We start from the raw sequence: 20,979 nt of genomic DNA on the forward strand, positions 1-20,979 counted from the left end.
ATGAGAAAAAAAATCATTTTTTTATCTTTCAATACACTTATATAATATTTTTTATTTTTTTTTTCATCTGTAATAATTAATAATAATATAATAATAAATTTACTTTGCTAATAAGATTCGTTCTTAAAATTATATTTTTTGTTTTGTTTTAAAACATGTACGTTTTAAAATTGTATTTAAGATACTGTTCGTTTTTTTTTCATTTCTATCTTTGTTTTTATATAAATTTTCCTATTCGTACAATATTTCATTAAAAACTAACGTGTTAAATAATTCTCTATAGTTTACAATTTTTTGAGAGGTTTTTAAAAATTAGTACATTTTGTAACTATTGAAACTATTTTTTCTTTAAATTAATTTTTTTACAACTATTTACAAGACAAAAAATTAATTTAATTTAATTTCAAACAAAAAATATCAACAAATCGCAAAAAATGTCAAGTAACGAAAGACTTTTTTTCTTCTAATAATCATCATCCGGAAAGTGATCCTGGATCATGTCCTATGGACTCCCTTGCATACTGTCGTCACTTTCCAAATACGTGACATACGAATCGGTGCTATCGGGATGATGATGCGCCGTGCCATCCATCATGGGGTTCCCGCTCATTTGCGGCGGCGGCGGTCCATGCGGCGGCATTTGATTCATACCGCCCGTGTCGTATCCGTGCATCTGCAATGAAGAGTTCAAATTAGTTTGCGAGTACTTTGAGGCTTCCTGATCAATGCGTTGTCTTACTTGATTCACGAGATGCTGGAAGGCGGGTGTGTGCGTGTTAATGTTGCCGGCGTTATCGAGATCGGCGTGCAACGCAAAGTCTGACAGCGCTTTCCATGGCGGTTGATACGCAGTCACTTCGAGTCCATGGAGGTTTAGCGGTGAGTCGTGACGAACGGGAGAGCTGGCTACCATGGGGATTCCTTGCATGCCGTAGCCGAGTTTGCGACCCTCCTGAAATGAAATTTAAGGAAAAATTGTAAGAAAATTTATTTTATTTTGTTTTTGCAGGACTTAAACATTTTTTTAGAGTTAAGTTTTTAGTTTGAAGTTAATTTTTTTAAAATTTTTGACTTAATAAAATTCAAACTTAAAATAACTTAAGAAAAAAATTTACAATTTAAGATTATCTTAAGTCAACTTAAATAATTTTAAGTCAATAAAATTGTTTAAATTAAGCAAAAATTAATTAATTTTTAGCTTTTTGATCATAATTTGTGAAAAAATATTAATTTTTCGTAAATTTTCAAAAAAAAAATTAGCAAATTTATTTCTTTTAAGTCAACTTAAGCGAATTTTACTTAAAACTTAACCAACGCAGTCAATTTAAATTAAACTTAAACTTTAAAATTAGGCTAAATTCAATTATTTTTAACTCTTTTTAAACATATTTTTCAAAAAAGAAAAAAAATATGAAAAGCTTGTCAACTAATTTATCTTAAGTCGACTTAAGTTTTTTTTTAAATTAAGACTTAATACTTAAGTTTAAGTTGTAATTTTTTTTGAAAAAGCTTCATTTTTAATGAAAAAAAAATTTTATTTTTTTTTTTTTTTTTGCTTTTTTATTTAACTTTATTTTGAAATGTAAGCAAAAAAAATTTTTGGCTTTTTTCAAAAAACTTTTCAAATTAAGTTTTCTTAAGAAAAACTTAAGTCATTTTTTTAAGTCATTTTTTTAATTAATTCAATAAAATATTTTTTTAAATAAAATTTACCTTTTCTTGTTGCATTTGCAGCTTCATCTGAATCGTCTTTTTCTTGTCTTTGCACCGTTTATTTTGAAACCAAACCCTAATAACGCGCGGTGAAAGTCCCGTCATCTCCACAAGTTGCTCCTTCATGAGTGCATCGGGTCGCGGATTGGCGTTATAACAAGTTCTGTGAAGAAAAAAGACAAAAAAATAAATATTCGTGCATTGACTCGACGACAATAAAGTCATTCCCGCAACGAAAAAGGCAAAGCTTTGTATCGAAATAAAATTGACATACACGTGCAAGGTGTCAATTAAAGCATCAATAAAAGCCATTGTCTGGGCCAGTTAACACCTATCACTTACAGCTACCGAAACAATCAACCGTTGACAAGTAGAACTCCGGATGACTCTAATTACGGTAAATGCATCACAAATACACGGTGATAGGTGCTAAACTGCATGTGAAATCGGTGCGCGCGAGAGAGACATTGAACCCACGGCAATTAAAAGCCCGAAAAAAAAATTCTTACCTTAACGTGTGAAGTTGTTTCTCATTCAAGACCGTTCGAACTCGTGTTGGCTTGCCATCGCCCGGTCCATTCGTCTTACCACGCACACTACTTTTGTGAGAACCTGATTCGGAGCCTGAGTCTAAAAAAAAAGAAAAAAAAAGATAAAGTTAGTTTTTTTTTCTAATAATGAAAAAAGAAAAAATTGTAATAAAGAACGAAAAAGACGATAAATTTATAAAAACGACGACAATTATATTTATTCTGTACCGTTTTTGTGTACAAATAAAATAATTAAAATGAAAGAAAAATGCATGAACAGAAGAAATTTTTACATACAGATACAATTTATTTAAATAAATTGAGATAAGGCGGGATTTTTTTACTCTTTGGCTTGTTCGTTATCTTATACATTTTGCTCTGCCTCTTGATATTTATTTTTGTGTATCGATCGCCGATACTCATGGATGGATAAAAATGATTAAAAATCGCATAAATTTCAAATAAACATATTTTTTTCATTTTAACGAGACTTTAGCGCTTTTTAAGCCAAAAACGACTAAAAAATATTTAATTCTTGATTAAAAATAATTTTTTTTTATCAAATTAAATTTTTTAAGAATTTTTCAAGGTATCGATTTTTTTCTAAAAATATTAAAAAAAAATATTTTAAATTATTTTTATTAATTTTTTATAATTTTTAGTTTAAAAAAATAATTTGTTACAAAATATTTTTAAAATTCAGATTTTTTTTTTTTGTTGGAAAAGACTTAACAAAATTTATTACTGAAAAAAATTTTATTTTTGTAAAAATTTTATAAAAAATATTAAAATTTTTTAAAAATTTTAATTTTGTTATAATATTTAAAAAATTTGATAAAATTCTTAAATTTTCATTTGCTCATTTTGATCCAAAAAAATTCAAAAAATTTTTACGTTTTTAATAATAATCAATAAAGATTTCTAAAAAATTATGCATATTTAATACCAAATAGTTTAAAAAATTAAAATTCTTTACTCAAAAATTCAAATTTCTATTAAAAACCTTCAGAATTTGTAAAATTTATTGACTTTTGTTTAATCTCAAAGCGCATAGATTACACGACAATGAAGACAAGAAGCAACGTTGTACTGATTTTGATAATTTTTGCTCGATGCATGCCAATGTAATTTATCGTAACTGAGCTATTTTTGCTGGATTTTTAACTGTACTGCAAAAAAAAAGTAAGACGACGATGAAAGACGGAGGAAAAAAAAATCTTGTTCAACATTATCTTATCGCGGAGAAACTGTCTGCATTTTTTATGTTTTCCAGCTAAAGACGAAAAAACGATTTTTTTTAGCAAGTAATGGAAACATAAAATACAGAAGGATTCATTTTGTTCTTTTTCTAATTTTTTTTTTATTAAAAAGAAAAAAAAGTCGACTTGCTCTTTGTTAGGTAATAAGAGAGTTATTATGAAACTGTAAATAGGTAAGAAGACCGACGTATGCTAAAAAAAAGTACAGAAAGTACCGCCAATGAATGTTTTTGATTTTATCTGCTTCCTTTAACATCATTATTTATCATGTATCAAATGGCAGGCAGCATAAAAAGAAACACGCCGAGCGACATTTTTAATAACTTCGACACTCAAAAGCGTTTTTGTGTGACAAAAAAGTTATTTTTATAAGATTTTTAATAAAAAAAATAAAAATTTTTTTAATTAAAAAATAATTAATTTAAATAAAAAAAAAATTAAATTGAAAAAAAATTACATAGGTATTTAATTATTTAAATATTTTTTTAAAATTTTAATAAATTTTTTTACATTTATTTTTTTATTATTTTAATTATTTTAAAAATAATTATAAAAAAATATTAAAAATATTTATTTTAATTAATAATTCATAAGTTTAATAAATAATAAAATTTTTTATTTAATATATTTTTTTCTAATTTTATTTTTAATTTATTTCTCAAAATCTACAAATTTTTTTTATTTCAAAAATTTTTTATTTTTTTTCTAAATGGGATATTTTTGAAATAAATAAAAATACAAAAAAGCGCTCAGAACCCTTGATTTTTCATCAAAACCTTCAAATAATTTTTTAAAAAATCCTTAAATGATTTAATTTCGCGATAACATTCAACAAATTTCTTTTCTCCCATCATCTCATAGTGTTACTGATGAACTTGATAAAATCCAAACTTTCTTTTGTTACATCCAAATTACAACAAAAGCGACAAAACCTAACATTCCATTATACAAAAAAAATTAAAATTTTAGAAAAAACAAGCAGTCACCTAATAAAAACCCTTAAAAATCGAGTCAATACTTGTCGATTGTCGTTATATCGAAAAATCTCTTTTATCATGTGCCGCCAGTCATGTTACTTGTGTTTACAAAACGACTGAACACATTTTGTTCTCTGTTTATTTTGTAGTTATATCATTTTCAATTTTTTTTTACGTTTTTGTGTGAAGGTTTTTTCAACGCGTTATGACGAAAAATTTTTACGTCATAATTTTTTTTGCCAAGTCCCAGTGGATTTTATCAAAAAAATAGATAACATCAAAGAAAAAGTTAAAAAAAAAAAGATAATCAGGCACGACAACTATTTATTGTTCGTTATTGATATCGCCCGACTTTTTTTTCTTGTCTCATAGTTGAGAACGAGACATAAAATTAAAAAAAAAAATAAAAGATAAGAAATTTTTTGATTTTCGTTTTGGTGAACCTGTTCTATTTTTATTTCAATATTTGTCTTTAAAATGACAACAAGACAACAAATGATGGTGTCCACTTGAGAACTACTGAAGAAGGTTTATTTATTACGATGCGGTATATTTTATTTGTAATGATTTGTAAATAAAAGATACGAACATGGGGGAACTCTCGGATTTAATTAAATCATTAAAACGCTGGATAAACAAACGTCGGGGTCTCGTGGGACTTTGCGTTTTGATTGAAAAGCGAATGTTTTCCTTACCTGACATTGATCCGAGTTCGCTGGAGTGATTATTATTATTGCTAAGCGTTGTGATGTTATTGTTATTATTGTTATTTTCTATCGACGATGGGGCAATTGTGGAGGTTGGAGATGTTTTCTCTAGTACGTCGTGGTCTTCTTTGCAATATAACGTGCCGCCGTCTCTTAAAGCGAATTCATCACCTTTTAAAAAAAATAAAATTGTTTAATTAAAATTGAATTAATTTAAATATTTTATAATTTATTTTGAAAAATTTAATAAAAAATAAAATTAATTTTAAAAAATTTTTAATAAAAAATTAAACTAATTAAAAAAAATAATTAAAAAGATAATTTATTTAATTTTAAAAAAATATTTAAAATAAAAAAAATAAATAAAAAAAAAATAATTTAAAATAAAAAATTAAAATTTTATTTAATTTTAATTAACTTAAAAAAAATTTTAATTTTTCAATAAAATAAATTTAAAAAATTAATAAAAATAAAATTAATTTTAATTTTACAATCAAAAAAAAAAAATTTAAATTAATTTAAATTTAATTTAATTTAATTTAAATAAAAAAATTAACTTAATTTAAAATCAAAATTATTTCAAAATTTATTTTGTTTTGTTTATTATTTAAAAAAAATGTGATTAATTAATTTTTGATTTAAAAAATATTTAATTTTAAAATAAAAAAAATTAATAAAAATAAAATAAATAAAAATAAAAAAATTAAAAAATATTTTAAATTTTTAATTATTTTATTTTTATAATTTAATAAATTTTTCACTAATTTTAATTTTTTAAAAAATATATCTTTAATTTTTTTTTTAATAATTTTTCTTACCCGGTATCAACTGCCTCGCACATGCCGCACACCTGAAACACTCAATGTGATAAATTTTGGTTTTAGCTCGCATCACAAAGTCATTCTTGCTGAATGAACTGCCGCATTTATCACATTTGGTGCCAAAAAGTCGCGTATAATCACGTTTGCAGTACGTCTTGCCATCGCGCACAAAGCACGTACAACTCTCATCGAGGAACTGCCGGCACTCCTGACACTTGAGACAAGCCGCATGCCATTCCAGATCGGGAGCCACACGTAAAATGTACTGATCGTGAATTTGTCCGCCGCAACCGACGCACAGCGAGAGACGTTGCTTCTCTGAAACGAAAGAAAAAGAGAATAAAAAATTAAAATCAGCCATTTTTTACGAGTTTCTTAATAAAATATCGACCATAAATTATTTTTTAATCCCTCGAGTTGTATTTCTTCTACAAAAAAGGTCTTTTTCTTCATTTTTTTTTTATTCAAAATAACGACGAGAAAAAATTTTATTGTTACGTGTACTGATTTTTATAATTTTTTTTCCGTGGCAAAAAAGGAGACATTATGAATTTTTAATAAGATTTGCCGTGCAATGGTAGCAAAAATAAAAAAAAACATACAACGATAAGATCTTGTTCTTTATTATTTTTCATTTTCTTTTTTGTTACATTTTCTTTGCGTTCGACAAAAAATGTCTATATCTCGTTCTATAGATTTATGAATGAATTATTTATAATACACGACAATAATAACGACGACGACAACGCGTTATAAAGAGAGAAACGACGACAACAACAACCGGCATACACAAGGTGGAGCTTTATAAAAATAAAAATAGGAGGAGTCCCCTTCTTGGTTTCCTTAAAGGTTTTTTTTTTCGTTTCGTTTTGTCGAACATGTCTTTAAGGAAGTTATGAGGAATTTTGTCAAAGGAATTTTTTTGAAAGAAGGAAATTTTATTATGAATTTGTTATTTTTTTTTCTTTGCACGTTAAAGTTCATTTTTAGGTCAACTTTTGTACTTTTTATGATAATTTATTTCTTTTTAGATTTATTTTTTTAAATATCTTTTTTTTATATTTTTAATGATTTTTCGATTTTTCTACAAAACAAAAATTATTTTAAAAATTAAAAAAAAATAAAATTTAAATTAAAAAAAAATAAATAAAAATTTTGTTAACATTTTTAATAAAAATTTATTTATGTAATGTAATTTAAATATTTTTTTTTTGTTTTTTTTTTATTTTTTAAATAATTATAAAGATTTGTAATTTAAATAATTAATTTAAAGAGAATTAATTTTTTATGTACTTTTACTTGATATATTAATTAAATAATATATTCAATTTAAATAATTTATTTATTTTTATTTTTATTAATTAAATTTTTTTAAATATTTAATTTATTAATATTTAAAATTTAATTAAAAATTTAAAAATTAAATATTGAAAAAAATAAAATTTATTATTATTTATAAAACTTGATTTTTTTTTTTTAATGAAATAATTTAATTTTTTAATTGTTTTTTTTAAAAAATATATTAAACTTAATAAAATAAAATTTGTAATATAGGTAATTAATAGTTTCATAAAAAAAAAATGTAAAAATAAATTTATTTATTAAAAGTCATTCTGTCAATTTAAATTAAAAATTCATTAAATAAAATTAAATAAAGTTTTTCACTTGCTTTATTCATTTTTTATGTATTTTTACTTTATTTATTAATTTTCATTATTATTTAAATAATTAATTTTTTCCATTTTAATTTATTAATTATTTATTTAATAAAAATAAATATTTAAAAAAAAAAATTCACATAAAATAATTAATTTTCTTTTTTTTTTAATTTTAGTAAAAAAAATTCTACTAACATAAAAATTACAAAACCTCATATTACATCACAAAACAACCACAAATCGATAAGAACCGCGTGTGCCCCTAATCCATTGTTCACATTTCTCACGTTCTATTCGATTAACAAAACCAACTTCTTATTTCTGATTAAAAAATAATTATACCTTGCGAGTTACAACAATGTAACTTTCGTATCAAGATGTCATGCAAATAATTTTTTTTCTCTCTGAATAATTTTTTTTTTCTAACTTTGATAAGAAAATCGTGCAGAAATCGCGCAACCGTGTGTGAAATTGTAACATAAATTATATTGTTTTAATTCTTGTTCTTCATTAACGAATTAACAGAAAAAAAGTTAATTAAGCAACAATGTTGCGGTTTTCGTGTTTAATTCAGGATTCTTGAACTCCCCTTTTTTATTTTTTTTTATTTATTTTTTTTATTTAATAAATTATGATCGGCCACTGTAAATTTTTTTTCTTGCGTTATCTATACATTTATGAATATTTATTATATTATTTTTTTTCTTCGTTTATATTCAATAACTGACAAAATGAATGCTACTTTGCTGCCATAACTGGTTCTCGTTTTTTTTTCTTTTTTACATATGCAAGAAAGGCAGAAACGACGGTTTTGTTATAAAAATATTTTTTTTTGTTACAGAAACAATAAAAATGGTGAGATAGGGTGTCTCGTGACGCTTTATTGTTTGAAATTTAACGAACGTCGTACGAGAACAAGAATTTTTATCATCTCCAGCGATCACATGAAACATTTTGCGCTTCTTCTTTTTCCATGTTTCGTCGTTAAAATATTAAAAAATAATGCCGCGCTGGGTAAAAAATGTATCTGTAACCAATTGGAAGAGGAGCGACCGATGCGATGAAATGATAGAAGCCATTATTATTGCTCAGGTCTCGTTCAAAGCACGCCAATAACCATTGTAATAACAATTTATTGTACGACAACGACCACTAATGATGATGATGATTTTTTTTTTCTGTATGGAGCTAAAGAAGATATCACCTAGTCATCGCTTCTCATTGCAGCATTTTAGCTGCAACATCATCATTACCATTAATACCGGATAATAATGCGACCATTATTATTCATAAAAAAAATAAAAATATAGAAAATTCGACCGATCGACAGTTTTACTGACAGAATGATTGCCACATGTAAAAATTAATTGATTTTTCGAGAGAAAAGGCACAAGACATTTTAATGGCTAATCTAGTTTTTTTAACATGACTTCATTTTACGTACAACGAAAAAAATTGCCGCTAATATCTTTTAATTTCATGATCAGAGTCACGATTACTCCTTTTTATTTTTCGTGTGTTCGTTTGAAAAAAAAAGTGTTAAAACATTGCTCGGCTTTGGATTGGCATTTAACCGCGTAATTTATATACAATTTAATGATTATCAAACGTGCCGCAGATCAGAAAATGTGCCGAACAACATGCAAAAATGCCTTTGTGTTGCGGGGTGAATGTCAGGCTTGAAGGTGATTTCGGGTGTTTTTAGTTATGTTTTTAATGCTTTGAAGGGATTTTTTGTAAATATTTTTAAAAAACGATTGAAATGTGATTAAAATTTTGAATTTTATCGAAAAAATCTAAAAAATTATAAAAAAAATTATTGATATTTTTTTTCACCTTATTAAATTTAATTAACTCATTTTTTAATGTTATTTATTTTATTATTTTAATTAAATATTTTATTTATTTTGTATTCGTTTAAATTTATTTTTTATATTTTTTTTATGAATAATAAATTTTTATTACATTTAATTATTTTTTAATGTAATTTAAATTTATTTATGTTTCATTTAAATTTAATTAAATTGTTAAATTTAATATAATTTTAAAAGAAATAATTTTTATTTCAAATTATTTCATAAATTTTATTTTTTTTTTTATTTAAAATTAATTAATTAAATAATTTTAAAAAAATAATAAAATAAAAATAATAAATAAAAAAAATAATTTAGGTATTTAAAAAAAATTTTTTTATAACAAGTATTAATTAAATAAAATTAAATAATTAATTTTAATTTCATATTTTTTATTTGAAAACCAAAATCACCTTAAAAAAGAGATTTAAATATTTTACATGATTTTTAAGCAATTTTAAGACAACTTTTGAAATAAATTTATTTTCTATTTAAATTTTTATTTTTTTTTTCTAAAAATTAAATATTTTGTTCAAATAATGAACTTTAAATTCAAAAAATTAAATTAATTTAACAATTTAAATTAAATTAAATAAATTTAAGTAAAATATGTATTTAAAAAAATAAAAACTTAAATAAAATATTTCAAAAATTAAAGAACTTAATAAATTAAAAAAAAATTAAATTAATTAAAAAAAGCTTTAAAAAAATTCATTTAAAAAAAAATTGATAAGAAATATTTAAAATTCCAGATATCTATGTCGAAAACTTTTTTTCTTTTTTTTTTTTGTTTCTATGTGTTTCTGAAAAATTGAAGCTAAATAATTTATTTTCACTTAAAAAATCATTAAAAATTTAATTTTAGACAAAATTTTGATCTTAAAAATTCATTTAAAAAATTAATTTAACCCACAAAGCATCTTCTCCATGATGCAAGTTCATTAAAGCAAAATAAGGTTAAACACGTCGCGCAACACAAAACGCTACATGTTCAAAAAATACCTTACCGCACTAAAGAATTCCCTGCTTTGTAAGTCAAACGCGCTGAACATAATGTCGGCTCTAATTGATAATCGTAAATGAATGTTACATATTGAAAAATCACACAAAGTACAAGCGTTACTACACGTGTTGCAATTAAACCTGAATAATGCAACTTTTGTACGTGCATGTGTGTCATGTTGCACTATTAATACTATTAGTCAACGTCTTACGGCAAAATTTTAACAAAATAATTGTTTTGTTTTTGTCTTGCCGCTCACTTTGTTTTTATTTCTAGAAAGCATCGGAGACACTTTGTCACCTATTTATTGCAAAACTGGATCGGGGAATTTCCGTTTTTGCCGAAATTTCGCTTTTTTAGAAATATTTTGATAAGAAATTCCGCATTTTTGCGAAAGAAAGTGGGATTTTCCGATTTTTTTAAAAGTAAGAAAGTTCAAGAATTGCAGGAAAAAAATTAAAAAAAAATTTCAAAGTCACACACATCGCACGATAAATATTTGAACAACAAATAATAACTCTCTCGTTGTTTATTTTACAATTCTCGGACAATTTTTCTTGCTGCGGTACTAAACCAATAAAAATACTCAAATAAATCTGTCCGTTTATTCTGCAAAAGTCCATCAGAGTGAGTCGTCATCAGTCGCGCATTGTTTATTATTCTTCAACGAAATAACCAAACATGCAAAGACACACGAGAAAAAGTATAAATTCAGGTATTTAGCGTCTCGCTAAAGATTTATGTACACATTTATTAACGTAAAATAAAGAAATGATTGCATGTGCACACAATTTTTTTTTTTTATATTTACTTGCGAACTCCCGAAGATTTTTCATCTAGGAAAAATTTCGCGGGCATTTAAAAAAAAATAAAAAAAAAATTAATGCATTAATCCAAATAAATAAAACCCGACCACAAGTTGTCCACTGAATAAACGTGAATAATATAATAAAATATGTGTTTGATCAAAAGAACGAACGAAAAAAAATTCAAAACAAACAAAACATGGTGTCGGTATTCTTTTATAATAAACCTCTGGCAAAGTACGAAAGAAACGAACTCAAGTGTAAAATATATAAAGTTCGAATATAAATATTCATCTCTGGAAGAAAACAGCAACAACGATCTTGATTTTATTTTATTATTATAATTTATTTTGTTTTAGTCGTTTTTTTTTCTCGTTCAAACAGATTTCTGCTCTTCTTGTTCACCATCGTTTAAGGAATTATATTTATTTACTACATAGTGTGCAGGTAGTTGGAGGTGCGAGAAGCGAGGAACGTGATCGTTGGTGTCTATTAATTATGTGTGATTTTGTAAAAAGGCACGTACGAATTTTTTTTCGGGGTTTTTAGAAGTTTTAGAATTTTATTAGGATAGTTTGAAAAATTATTTTTAATGATTTTTGTTTTCAAAAATTTTTTATTTTGTAAGAAATCATTTTTAATTTTTTTTATCAAATTTATTTTTAAAATTAAATTAAAAATTGCCTACGAAATTTTAATTAAAAAAAACATAAATTTATTTAATTTTTTTTAAATTAATTTTTAATTAATTTAAATTTAAAATATTTTATGATAAAAACTGGAGAAATTGTTTTATATTGAAATTTAATTAATTAAAAAAAAATAATTTAGTTTTTTAGTTTTATAATTTTTTTTGTAGCTTTGTTAACTTTTTTTTGTTTAATTTTAAACAATTTTGACTTTTGCAATTTTTTAAAAAAATTTTTTAAATTTAATATTAAAAAGTTTTATAAAATATTTATTTTTATTTTTTATTTAAATAAAATAAATTATTTTTAATTAGTTATTGATTTTTAACCTTTTTTATATAAAATTTCTAAAAATAAATTTTCATTTGACTAAAAATTAATTTTAATAAATTTTTAATTCCCTAATTTTTTATTTATTAATTAAATTAAATTGATTATTAAATTAATAAATTAAATTATTAAATTAAAATAATTATTTAAATTATTAAATTAAATTAAATATTTAATAATTAAATTTAATTAAATTAATAATTTTCTAATTTAATTATTAAAATAATTTAACTTTGATATTTTTTAAATTTTTAAAAAAATTTTTTTAGCAAATTTTTAACAAATTTAATAAAATTTCTTTAAAAATTCTTAATTTTATTGCACTTTATTGACTCAAAACCAAAGCAACATACCACAAAGAATTCTTGACCTCTTTTTATTTCTCTCTCAACCTCGACCTCTAATCATTAACTTTACGACAGAAATAATCTCGTAAGTTTACGACAATAAATATATCTTTTTTAATTAAATAAACGAAACAAACAAATAACTGTGAAAAGTTGTGACTAGTAAGCCATAATAACTTGTCTTATCTCTCTCTCGTCTCGATACGCGACTCGTACGACGTACAACAGGTTGTTATTTTATTCAATAAAATAAAATTTAAAAAAAAAAATTGTAGAATCTTGAATTATTTATACGGTCCGTGATAAAAAGGAAATAAAAGTGTTGGTCAGCTGTGTGCTTCTGTTTTTATCGCTTTGAATGCCCTTCGTTGCGATCTGTTCGTCCGGTGAAGAAAAAAAAAACGTCAAAGAACAGAAAAAAATTGTTGATCTCAATAAAATAATGATCAATCGTCGTGAGAACCAAACACGATATGAGCGACAGACAAGCGAGAGCGGTTGCTTTTGACAAGCAAATAACCGGATAATTATAGTAGCTCACAAAATTAGTTGATTCTAGATCAATGATTTGTCAAATCGAGTTACAGATTATCGGTCGAGTGTGTGATTAATATCTTGAAGTTGACTTGATGAAATAGTTTTATTCGATTTTCAATTATTTGTGGAATTTAAATTTAAAATTGGCATTTAAAAAAAATATTATTTTTGACAAAAATATTTTTACATTTTTATTAAAAAATTTTGGCAAAAAAATATTTTTTTTTATTTTTAAAATTAATTTTTTTTGTTGTAAATTAAATAAATTTTTTGTAAATAATTTAAATTGAATTAAAATTTAAATTAAAAAAATATTAGAATAAATAATTTTTAAAAACGAATGTTCTGAAAATTCAGAAAAAAATTAAAAACTATTTTTTATGTATTTTTTTTAATTTTTTGCCTAAAACTGAAATTTATTTATATTGATTAAATTTAATTGAATTTTAATTTTAATAAATTGTTTTAATTAAATTTAATTTTTTTTTCATTCTAAAAATTAAATTAAATTAAAATTCAATATTTTCTCTTTGTAAAAAAATATTTTTTAAAATTTTCCGTTAAAAAAAATTGCAATTGAAAAAAATATCACTCTGATAATCGAGCAGATGCACAAAAATTCATTAAAAAATATTATATTAAAATTTTTTGATAAATATTTTTCCACATTTTCAAGCGTTAAAAAAAATTAAAATATGTAAAAAAAAATTGAAAACGAAAAAAAAACATTGTGTCGGTCACTTCAAACCGTTCTCAAAAGAAGCTCAGGTATCATTTATTATATTAAACACTCGCACTCTGGCTTGTCTTGCTCGTTGTCGAAGGAAAAAAGGTGTATGCAACTGTTCTTGATCATGTGTCGTCATCGTCACAAAACAAACAAACAAACATTAAGAACTGGAGTGAAGTGAAAGAAACTAAGAAAAAAAAATATAAATAAATAAAAATCCATTTGAATTAATTAATAAAACGAAAAGAAACACATTCTTAGCTAATTAGCATACTTTAGCTACTGAATTTATTACCAATAATATATTAAATTATTTATATTGAACCTCTATTGATCGCGGGCTCTTTTTTTTCATTTTATTATTTTTTTTCATGTTACTTTTTTTTTTGAAATTTATTTAAAATTGCTTGATTGTAACAAAAATAAATTTAAAAAAAACTGAGAACATTAACACAGCGGTGTCTATCACCAAGAGAGCTACCGCGTGATGCTGAAAAGATTTATTGTTATTGTTGTTTGTTCTTCACATTCAGGTGCTAGATTTTGTTTTATTGATTTTTTTGTGACAAAATCTATAAATTTACATCGAAACATGTCAAAAACTTTTTTTTTTTATTATTTTTTGCCCACTTTTTCCATTAATTATCCCTTGAAAAAGTGTGTGGTCTCTAGATTTTTAGCGAGATAAACGATTTCGGATGTCCTTTGATCTGCCTCCGAGCCATCTGTGGACATTCTGAACACAGATTCCAGCAACATAAATACCAAATTAACATACGCGAGCATAAATTCTTCGTTTTCTGTGACACCCTTTTTTACTTTTTTGCATAATATGTAAATTTTGCGCGTACGAAAAAAGGCAATAATACAACAAAAAATCATTCAAATTAGGTGTAAAATTCAATTTATTTTTATTTTATTAAGTTTTTTATATATTTTTTTTATAAAAAAAAACAGCCAAGCAGTAGTGACCATCGGACATCATTAGCCACATAAATAAATAAATAACGCGCTTGTCGCTTCGTTATTTTTTATTTTATTTATTTTATTACTACTACATATCTCACGACGACGACAGCGACTGACCGACAGAACTTTGCAGCAGCAAAAGAGACGAAAAAAATAAAAAAAAAATACAAATGAGCACGCGCATATCTGAAATTCGATCGTTATCAGTTCTTGTTGAGCGCACCACAGTACTCGTTTACGCTAGCGGTGCGTTTGATATGGGTCATCTAGCTTGCTTTTTCTGTTTTGTTCGAAAAAAAAATTAAAATGAAAAAAAATTCGCGGTTGACACATTTGTCACAAGCTGCGTCTTAAATAGAATCATAATCATTAATTTTATTTTATTTTTGTTTGATTTTTTTTTCTTTATCTTCTAATAAATAACGAATTGTTAGAATTTTTGGTGTGTCCCAAAAAATATTTAAATTTAATGTTGAATAAAAGGAGACAAGTTTATGGGATTTGTAGAATTTTTATTTTTTTTTTATGTTTTTAAAATTCAAACAAAAAACGAATCTAAGAAAGTAATAAAAATAATTTTTATTTAATTTTTTTTTCATTTAAAAAAAATTAAAGTAAATGAATAAAAAATTACGAATTCATGAAATTTATAAAAATACCTATTATTTTTATTCAAAATTCGAATTGAAAATGTTATTTTTTTTTTTTATTTTATCAAGTTTTAATTATTTTTTTCAGATTTTTAATTTTTTTTATTAGGAAAAATAAATTAATGTTTTATAAATTATTATTAATAAAATATAAAAATTTATATTTTTTTTTTAATTTAAAATATTTTAATTTTTTCTGTTCTTTGACAGATATTTTTTGATATTTTTTTCAGATATAAATAAAAGATTCGTCTTTGGATATTTAGTTTTTTTTATTTATTTAAAAAAATTAATATTAAAAATTGTTATTTTATTTTAAAATATTTTTTGTCAAATTTAAAGTTTATGAAATTTTTATTTAAAAAAATAAATATTATTAAATTTTTTAAACATTTAAAAATTAAATATTTAATAATTTTTTTAAAAATATTTTTATTTAATAAAATTATTTTTTTTAATTAAATTAAAAATTAAATTTAAATAAAATCTAAAAATTGTCAATATTAAATATTGTTAATTAATTCAAAAAAATTATAAAAAAAAATTAAAAATTAATTAAATATTTATTTATTTTTTAATTTGATACTTTAGTGCAAAATATTAAAATTTTATTGAAAATATTTATTTATTTTTTCTAAATTTAAATAAAAATGACGACCTTATGGAATTCATAAAAATAATTACATTAACGTGTAATCCAATTAATGCCCAAAACTACCTGAATAAACAACAAAAAACAAACGAAAATGAAGAAATAATCTCATTTGTGGCACATTTTAATGCGACTTGTTATTATTATTGCTCCAGTTCAACGTCGTCGTAACAAAGCATGACTAACAACTTAGAGGACTCCTTCATGCAACGAAACCGGACCAGATAAACATGTGATCGGATTATTTTTCTTCATATTTTGACATGTAACACATGAAACATGAGCCAAACGAAACATTTTTATGAACTGAATTCCGTTTAAATCATCATCATTTTACTCTTTTTTTACGGTATTTAGTGGCGTTGTATCTTCATTCAAGGAAAAATTAAAATTTTTTGTGACAAAAAAAAATTACTTAAGCGCATTTTTTCGTCTCTAAAAGCGTAAAAACGACAAAAAATTATGAAAAAAATGTACCTGTCCTTTTATTGATGTTTTGACAAGATCAAGAGCTTAAGCAAGGTTGATGTGACGTCTTACGTTGATGCGATTAAGAAACCAGAAGACACGCTGTGTCATTCATGCATTCGCAGTTCATTCATGTTCGAGAAGAAATAATCTCAAGAATGTTGAAACAAAAGGACAGAAAATATTTAAAAACAAGTCGTCATCGTTTATTGACAGGACGAGAGAGAAAAAAAATCGTAAAGGGCAAAAACCTAGATAGAAATAAAATTTGTGTGATAAGGAAGGTGTAATATATCCACAACACAACTCTGACTAAGCTCCTTAAAAATAAAAAAAACGAGAAAGAGAGTCAAAATAAGAACTTTTCGAGTTACTTATAAAAAATGTCGCGCCAAGATAAGACAAGGAAAAGGTTTAAAAAGGCGCCATCCACTTTTTTCATCTTCTCTTCTTCCTTTTTCTTACACAACGATCATCGCCGAAAAATATTTTATTATCATCTATGTGAGAGAAACTGAATAATAATCATAAAAACCCCGATGATGATTCATAAATAACTTAATTCGGAAGGCATTTCAGAGGTCCTTCGAATTTTTTTTTTATTATTTTTATGGCAGCGGTTTGGTTAGTAGGTCGCTTGCGTTAAAATGATTGAGTGGACAACAAGGCGCACGTACAAGGCGCAAAACAAAACAAGAGATTTTAAACATTTTTTTCTTTCAGATTTTCGTGTGGGCGTCAAATAGACACAACTTGATGCTATTCCGAACACACAATAATAAAAGAAAAATTTGTACTGCGTGGGTAGTGAGCAAAATATAAATTACTGATTAATTTATAAAACAAAATTCCAAATGAACGACGACGATGTTGTCTGTAAAAAGCGAGAAAAAAATGATAGACAGACAAGAAATCGTCAATTTTTTAACAGATTTCGTCGAATTTTGTAATTTTTTTGAAGAAAATATGGAAAAAATATTTTTCGTATGAATATTTGAATATTGACGTTAATGTTAGCAAAGAATTAATTTAGCCGTCGGTAAATTTTTTTTATTCGTTTTTTTTTGTTTGATTAAATTTTATTTTTTTTTTTTAAATTATTTTAATTTTTTTTTTTTTTATTTTTAAATAATTTTATTTTTATTAATTTTTTAATTTTTAAAAATTAATTTTGTTTTCAAATTTATTTTTTTTTTTAATTTAATTTATTTTTAATTTATTTTTTTAATTAAATTTATTTTTTTTTTTTTATTATTTTTTTTTTCTTATTTATTTATTGCTAATTTTTGCGATTTTTATTTTTAGTTCATGAAAATTAATTTTTATTTTTTAACTTTTTTTTAAATATTTAGATTAAAAAAATTTTTCATTGATAACTTTTAATTCATATCTAAGCCAAAAAATAAAAAAAAAATCGTAAAAAAAATTATTATTTATCTCTCTTTGGAATCATTAAAGTTTAGCAAAACATACAACAAAAAAAAATAATAAATAAAAATTAACACATTTTCTGGTTGTCCCTTTGTTTTAGATAAATATTTAACAACCAAGTCTAGTTGTAACAAAAAAAAATATTTAGTTGTAAAAATCCTTATCTGCGCTTCCCAATCTCTTTATTCTCACATTTATTTTTATTTTATGTTTTTTAAAGAGTCATACGTTACGTTTTACGATACAATCGTGAGTCAGAATTTCTGACCAGAAAATTTTATGTCTGGAAATTGGAGGATGTAATTAAGAGATTCAGACGAGAATTCCAGTGAGAATTTATTGAGGGAGTTCTGATTGGAATTTTATTTTTAAATTTGTGAATGAAAGTGACTTTTGAGTTTTTTTGTTTTTGATTTTTAGCAAAAATTTATTATTTATTTAAAAAAAAAATAATTTTTAGAATTTTTTAATAAAAGTAAATTTAATTTAATTTTTTTTTAATTAAAGAAAATAAATAATAAAAAAATATAAATTAAAACTTCATGATATTTGAATTAAAATATTAGCTCAAAATTATTTTATTTAAACAAAAATAAATTTTAAAAATGTCATTGAAATAATTTTATTTAGTAAAAATCCAAACATTTTAAAATATTTTAATTTAAAAAAAATAAAAATTTAAATTTTTAAGTCAATTTAAATTTTTTTATAAATTTAATATATTTGATAATGTTAGGTTAAAATTTTTTAATTATTTCTTTATAAATTTTATTTTATTTATTTTTTTTTTTATTTTTAATAAATTTAATTTTTAATAAAAAAGTTTTATTTAATTTTTTTAATTAATAAAAAAATATATATTAATTCATTTTAATTTTTATTAAAAAAAAGTTTTTAAATATGTAAAATTTTATTTAAATTTATTTTCTTAATTATTTTTTTTAAATAATTTTTAAAAGTCAATTTAAAGAATTTTTTAAAGAAATCAATTAAATAATTATTTTCTTTATAGAAAAATTACTATTTAAATTCAAGAATTTCTTCTTTTCCGCAAAAAACTGAGAATAGTAGCAAAAAATAATCAAAAATATGTTTCTCATCAAAATCTTGACACATTTTCACAATTAAAAAAAATCCCACAATTACTTGAAATAAAATTCAATTTTACTAAATGGTCCTTTTATCACTTTTATGCATTTCCTTTGTCTCTTAAAAATCTCGAAAAACCACAAAAATACATTAAATTTTGTGAATGCAGTGGTAACCTCCAGTGCCTTTCTCGTCATAAAGAACAACAATAACAAGACCGAAAAACATATTTAAATAAATACCAGATGCAATATTTAAAATGCATGCCGTGCCGTACCTCGCATAGAAAGGTGAACATCTCGTTTTGTCTTAGAAAAGTGACTGTGACGGGAGACGAGAATGTTAATATTGCGGCATGTTGCTTTTAACAAGAATAATATTAATGGACTTTTAATGGATTGTTTGTTTTTCTTTTCATTTCATGTCTCTCTCTGGTACAACAAACACACGCAAGACGCGTTTTTTTCGGGGGAATCTTCTTAAAAATGTTTTTATTTTCGGGAGATTTGATTGATTTGGAAAACAAAAAGAGCGACTTAGCGACGGTATTTCCTTTTTAATTTTTTTTTTGTATTTTTTGAGGAAAATTAAAGAAAAATATAGAAACTCACTTAAATCCGTTTGTCCAACGCCAGATCCGAGAATGCCGCTGCCTGTATGACCACCGCAACTATCCAGATCCAGATGATGGTTCATAACAAGGGAGGGCTGCAACGCACCACGATGGTTGTGATTGTGGAGTGGTAGTTGGTGAGCCAAGGGGCCACCGATCTCTGCCATTACCATGAATAAAATTTAATCAGGCTCGTTTACGGAATTATTTTTTAATTTAATTTAATTTTTTTTAAAATTATTTTTTAATTAATTTTTATTTTTTGAGCCTATTTAACATTTCTTTTTTAATTATAATCTTTTTTATTTATTTTTTTTTAATTTTTAAATAATACTCAAAAGGCACTTTTTGGGTTTTTAATTAATTTTTTTTAAATACTGAAATTTTTCTGGAGATTTTTTGGCTTTAACACATTTTTTCTTTAAAATAATTTTTGTTTTTCATAAATAATTTTTTTTTATTTATTTAAATATTTATTTTTATTTATTTAAAAAAAAATTGAGAAAAAAAATTTTTGAGCATAAATTTTTATTTCCGCACACTTCTTCCGACCGGTGTAAGTGTGAATTTTTTTTTATTTATTTTTTTCCATGCACACCGATTTTCAATGTTAATTTATTCTTTTTTTTATTTATTTATTTATTTTTTTTTTGTAGAGAAAAAACAAATCGCAACGTTTTCTCTGACTGACAACTGCACTCGTCAAATGTCTCCAACGAACTAACGAACTTCTGTATCAATAGGAATGACGAAGCATGCACAAGGCAAACAACATTCCAGTTTTTCATGCCACTGCCATCGAGTTGTCTCGCTCTCACACATGCCAAAAGTCCAAAAACCCGAGCGAGAGACACATACAAAGTCGGCGTGAACGGAGATTGGTTGCTAGGGAAAAGTATTTGGTTGGGTGATCAACTATCGGCACACAACGTACGACGCGCGTAGTAACAAAATGGTTGTGTAAAATGTACGGAAAATACATAACAGACGTTTGTTACACGGAGCGCCGTCATCAAAAAAAGGAAAAACTCGTAAAGTACATAAAACGAGTCCCTTCTGTGTGCGCTCGAGATACATAAAACTCGCTACATGAATAAATGAAAATAATTTTACACTGAATAAGTCAGTACATAAAATTGAAATCAAC

General features: G+C 23.8%; 1 protein-coding gene across 1 annotated transcript; it reads right to left on the bottom strand.

Moving 5' to 3' along the window:
* Positions 1-298: 298 nt before the first annotated feature.
* LOC134831215 (insulin gene enhancer protein isl-1) lies at positions 299-20,039 on the bottom strand. The gene is made up of 7 exons (XM_063844888.1): positions 19,831-20,039; positions 6,005-6,325; positions 5,175-5,357; positions 2,223-2,343; positions 1,714-1,876; positions 740-952; positions 299-673 (listed from the first exon to the last, which is right to left on the bottom strand). The coding sequence occupies exons 1-7, from the start codon at positions 20,003-20,005 to the stop codon at positions 503-505; spliced, it is 1,347 nt and encodes a 448-aa protein (XP_063700958.1). The 5' UTR covers positions 20,006-20,039; the 3' UTR covers positions 299-502.
* Between the last annotated feature and the right edge of the window lie 940 nt (positions 20,040-20,979).

This window comes from Culicoides brevitarsis, chromosome 2, assembly GCF_036172545.1.
Source record: "Culicoides brevitarsis isolate CSIRO-B50_1 chromosome 2, AGI_CSIRO_Cbre_v1, whole genome shotgun sequence".
Classification (NCBI taxonomy): Eukaryota; Metazoa; Arthropoda; class Insecta; order Diptera; family Ceratopogonidae; genus Culicoides; species Culicoides brevitarsis.

What these genes read in the sequence shown, in the direction of transcription:
- LOC134831215 (XM_063844888.1), bottom strand. Translation starts at nt 20,005, where the DNA reads ATGGTAATGGCAGAGATCGGTGGCCCCTTGGCTCACCAACTACCACTC. An exon ending in TGCGAGGCAGTTGATACCGG is followed by an intron (nt 5,358 to 6,004) that starts GTAAGAAAAATT and finishes TTTTTTTAAAAG; the next exon opens with GTGATGAATTCGCTTTAAGA. An exon ending in TCCAGCATCTCGTGAATCAA is followed by an intron (nt 674 to 739) that starts GTAAGACAACGC and finishes TCTTCATTGCAG; the next exon opens with ATGCACGGATACGACACGGG.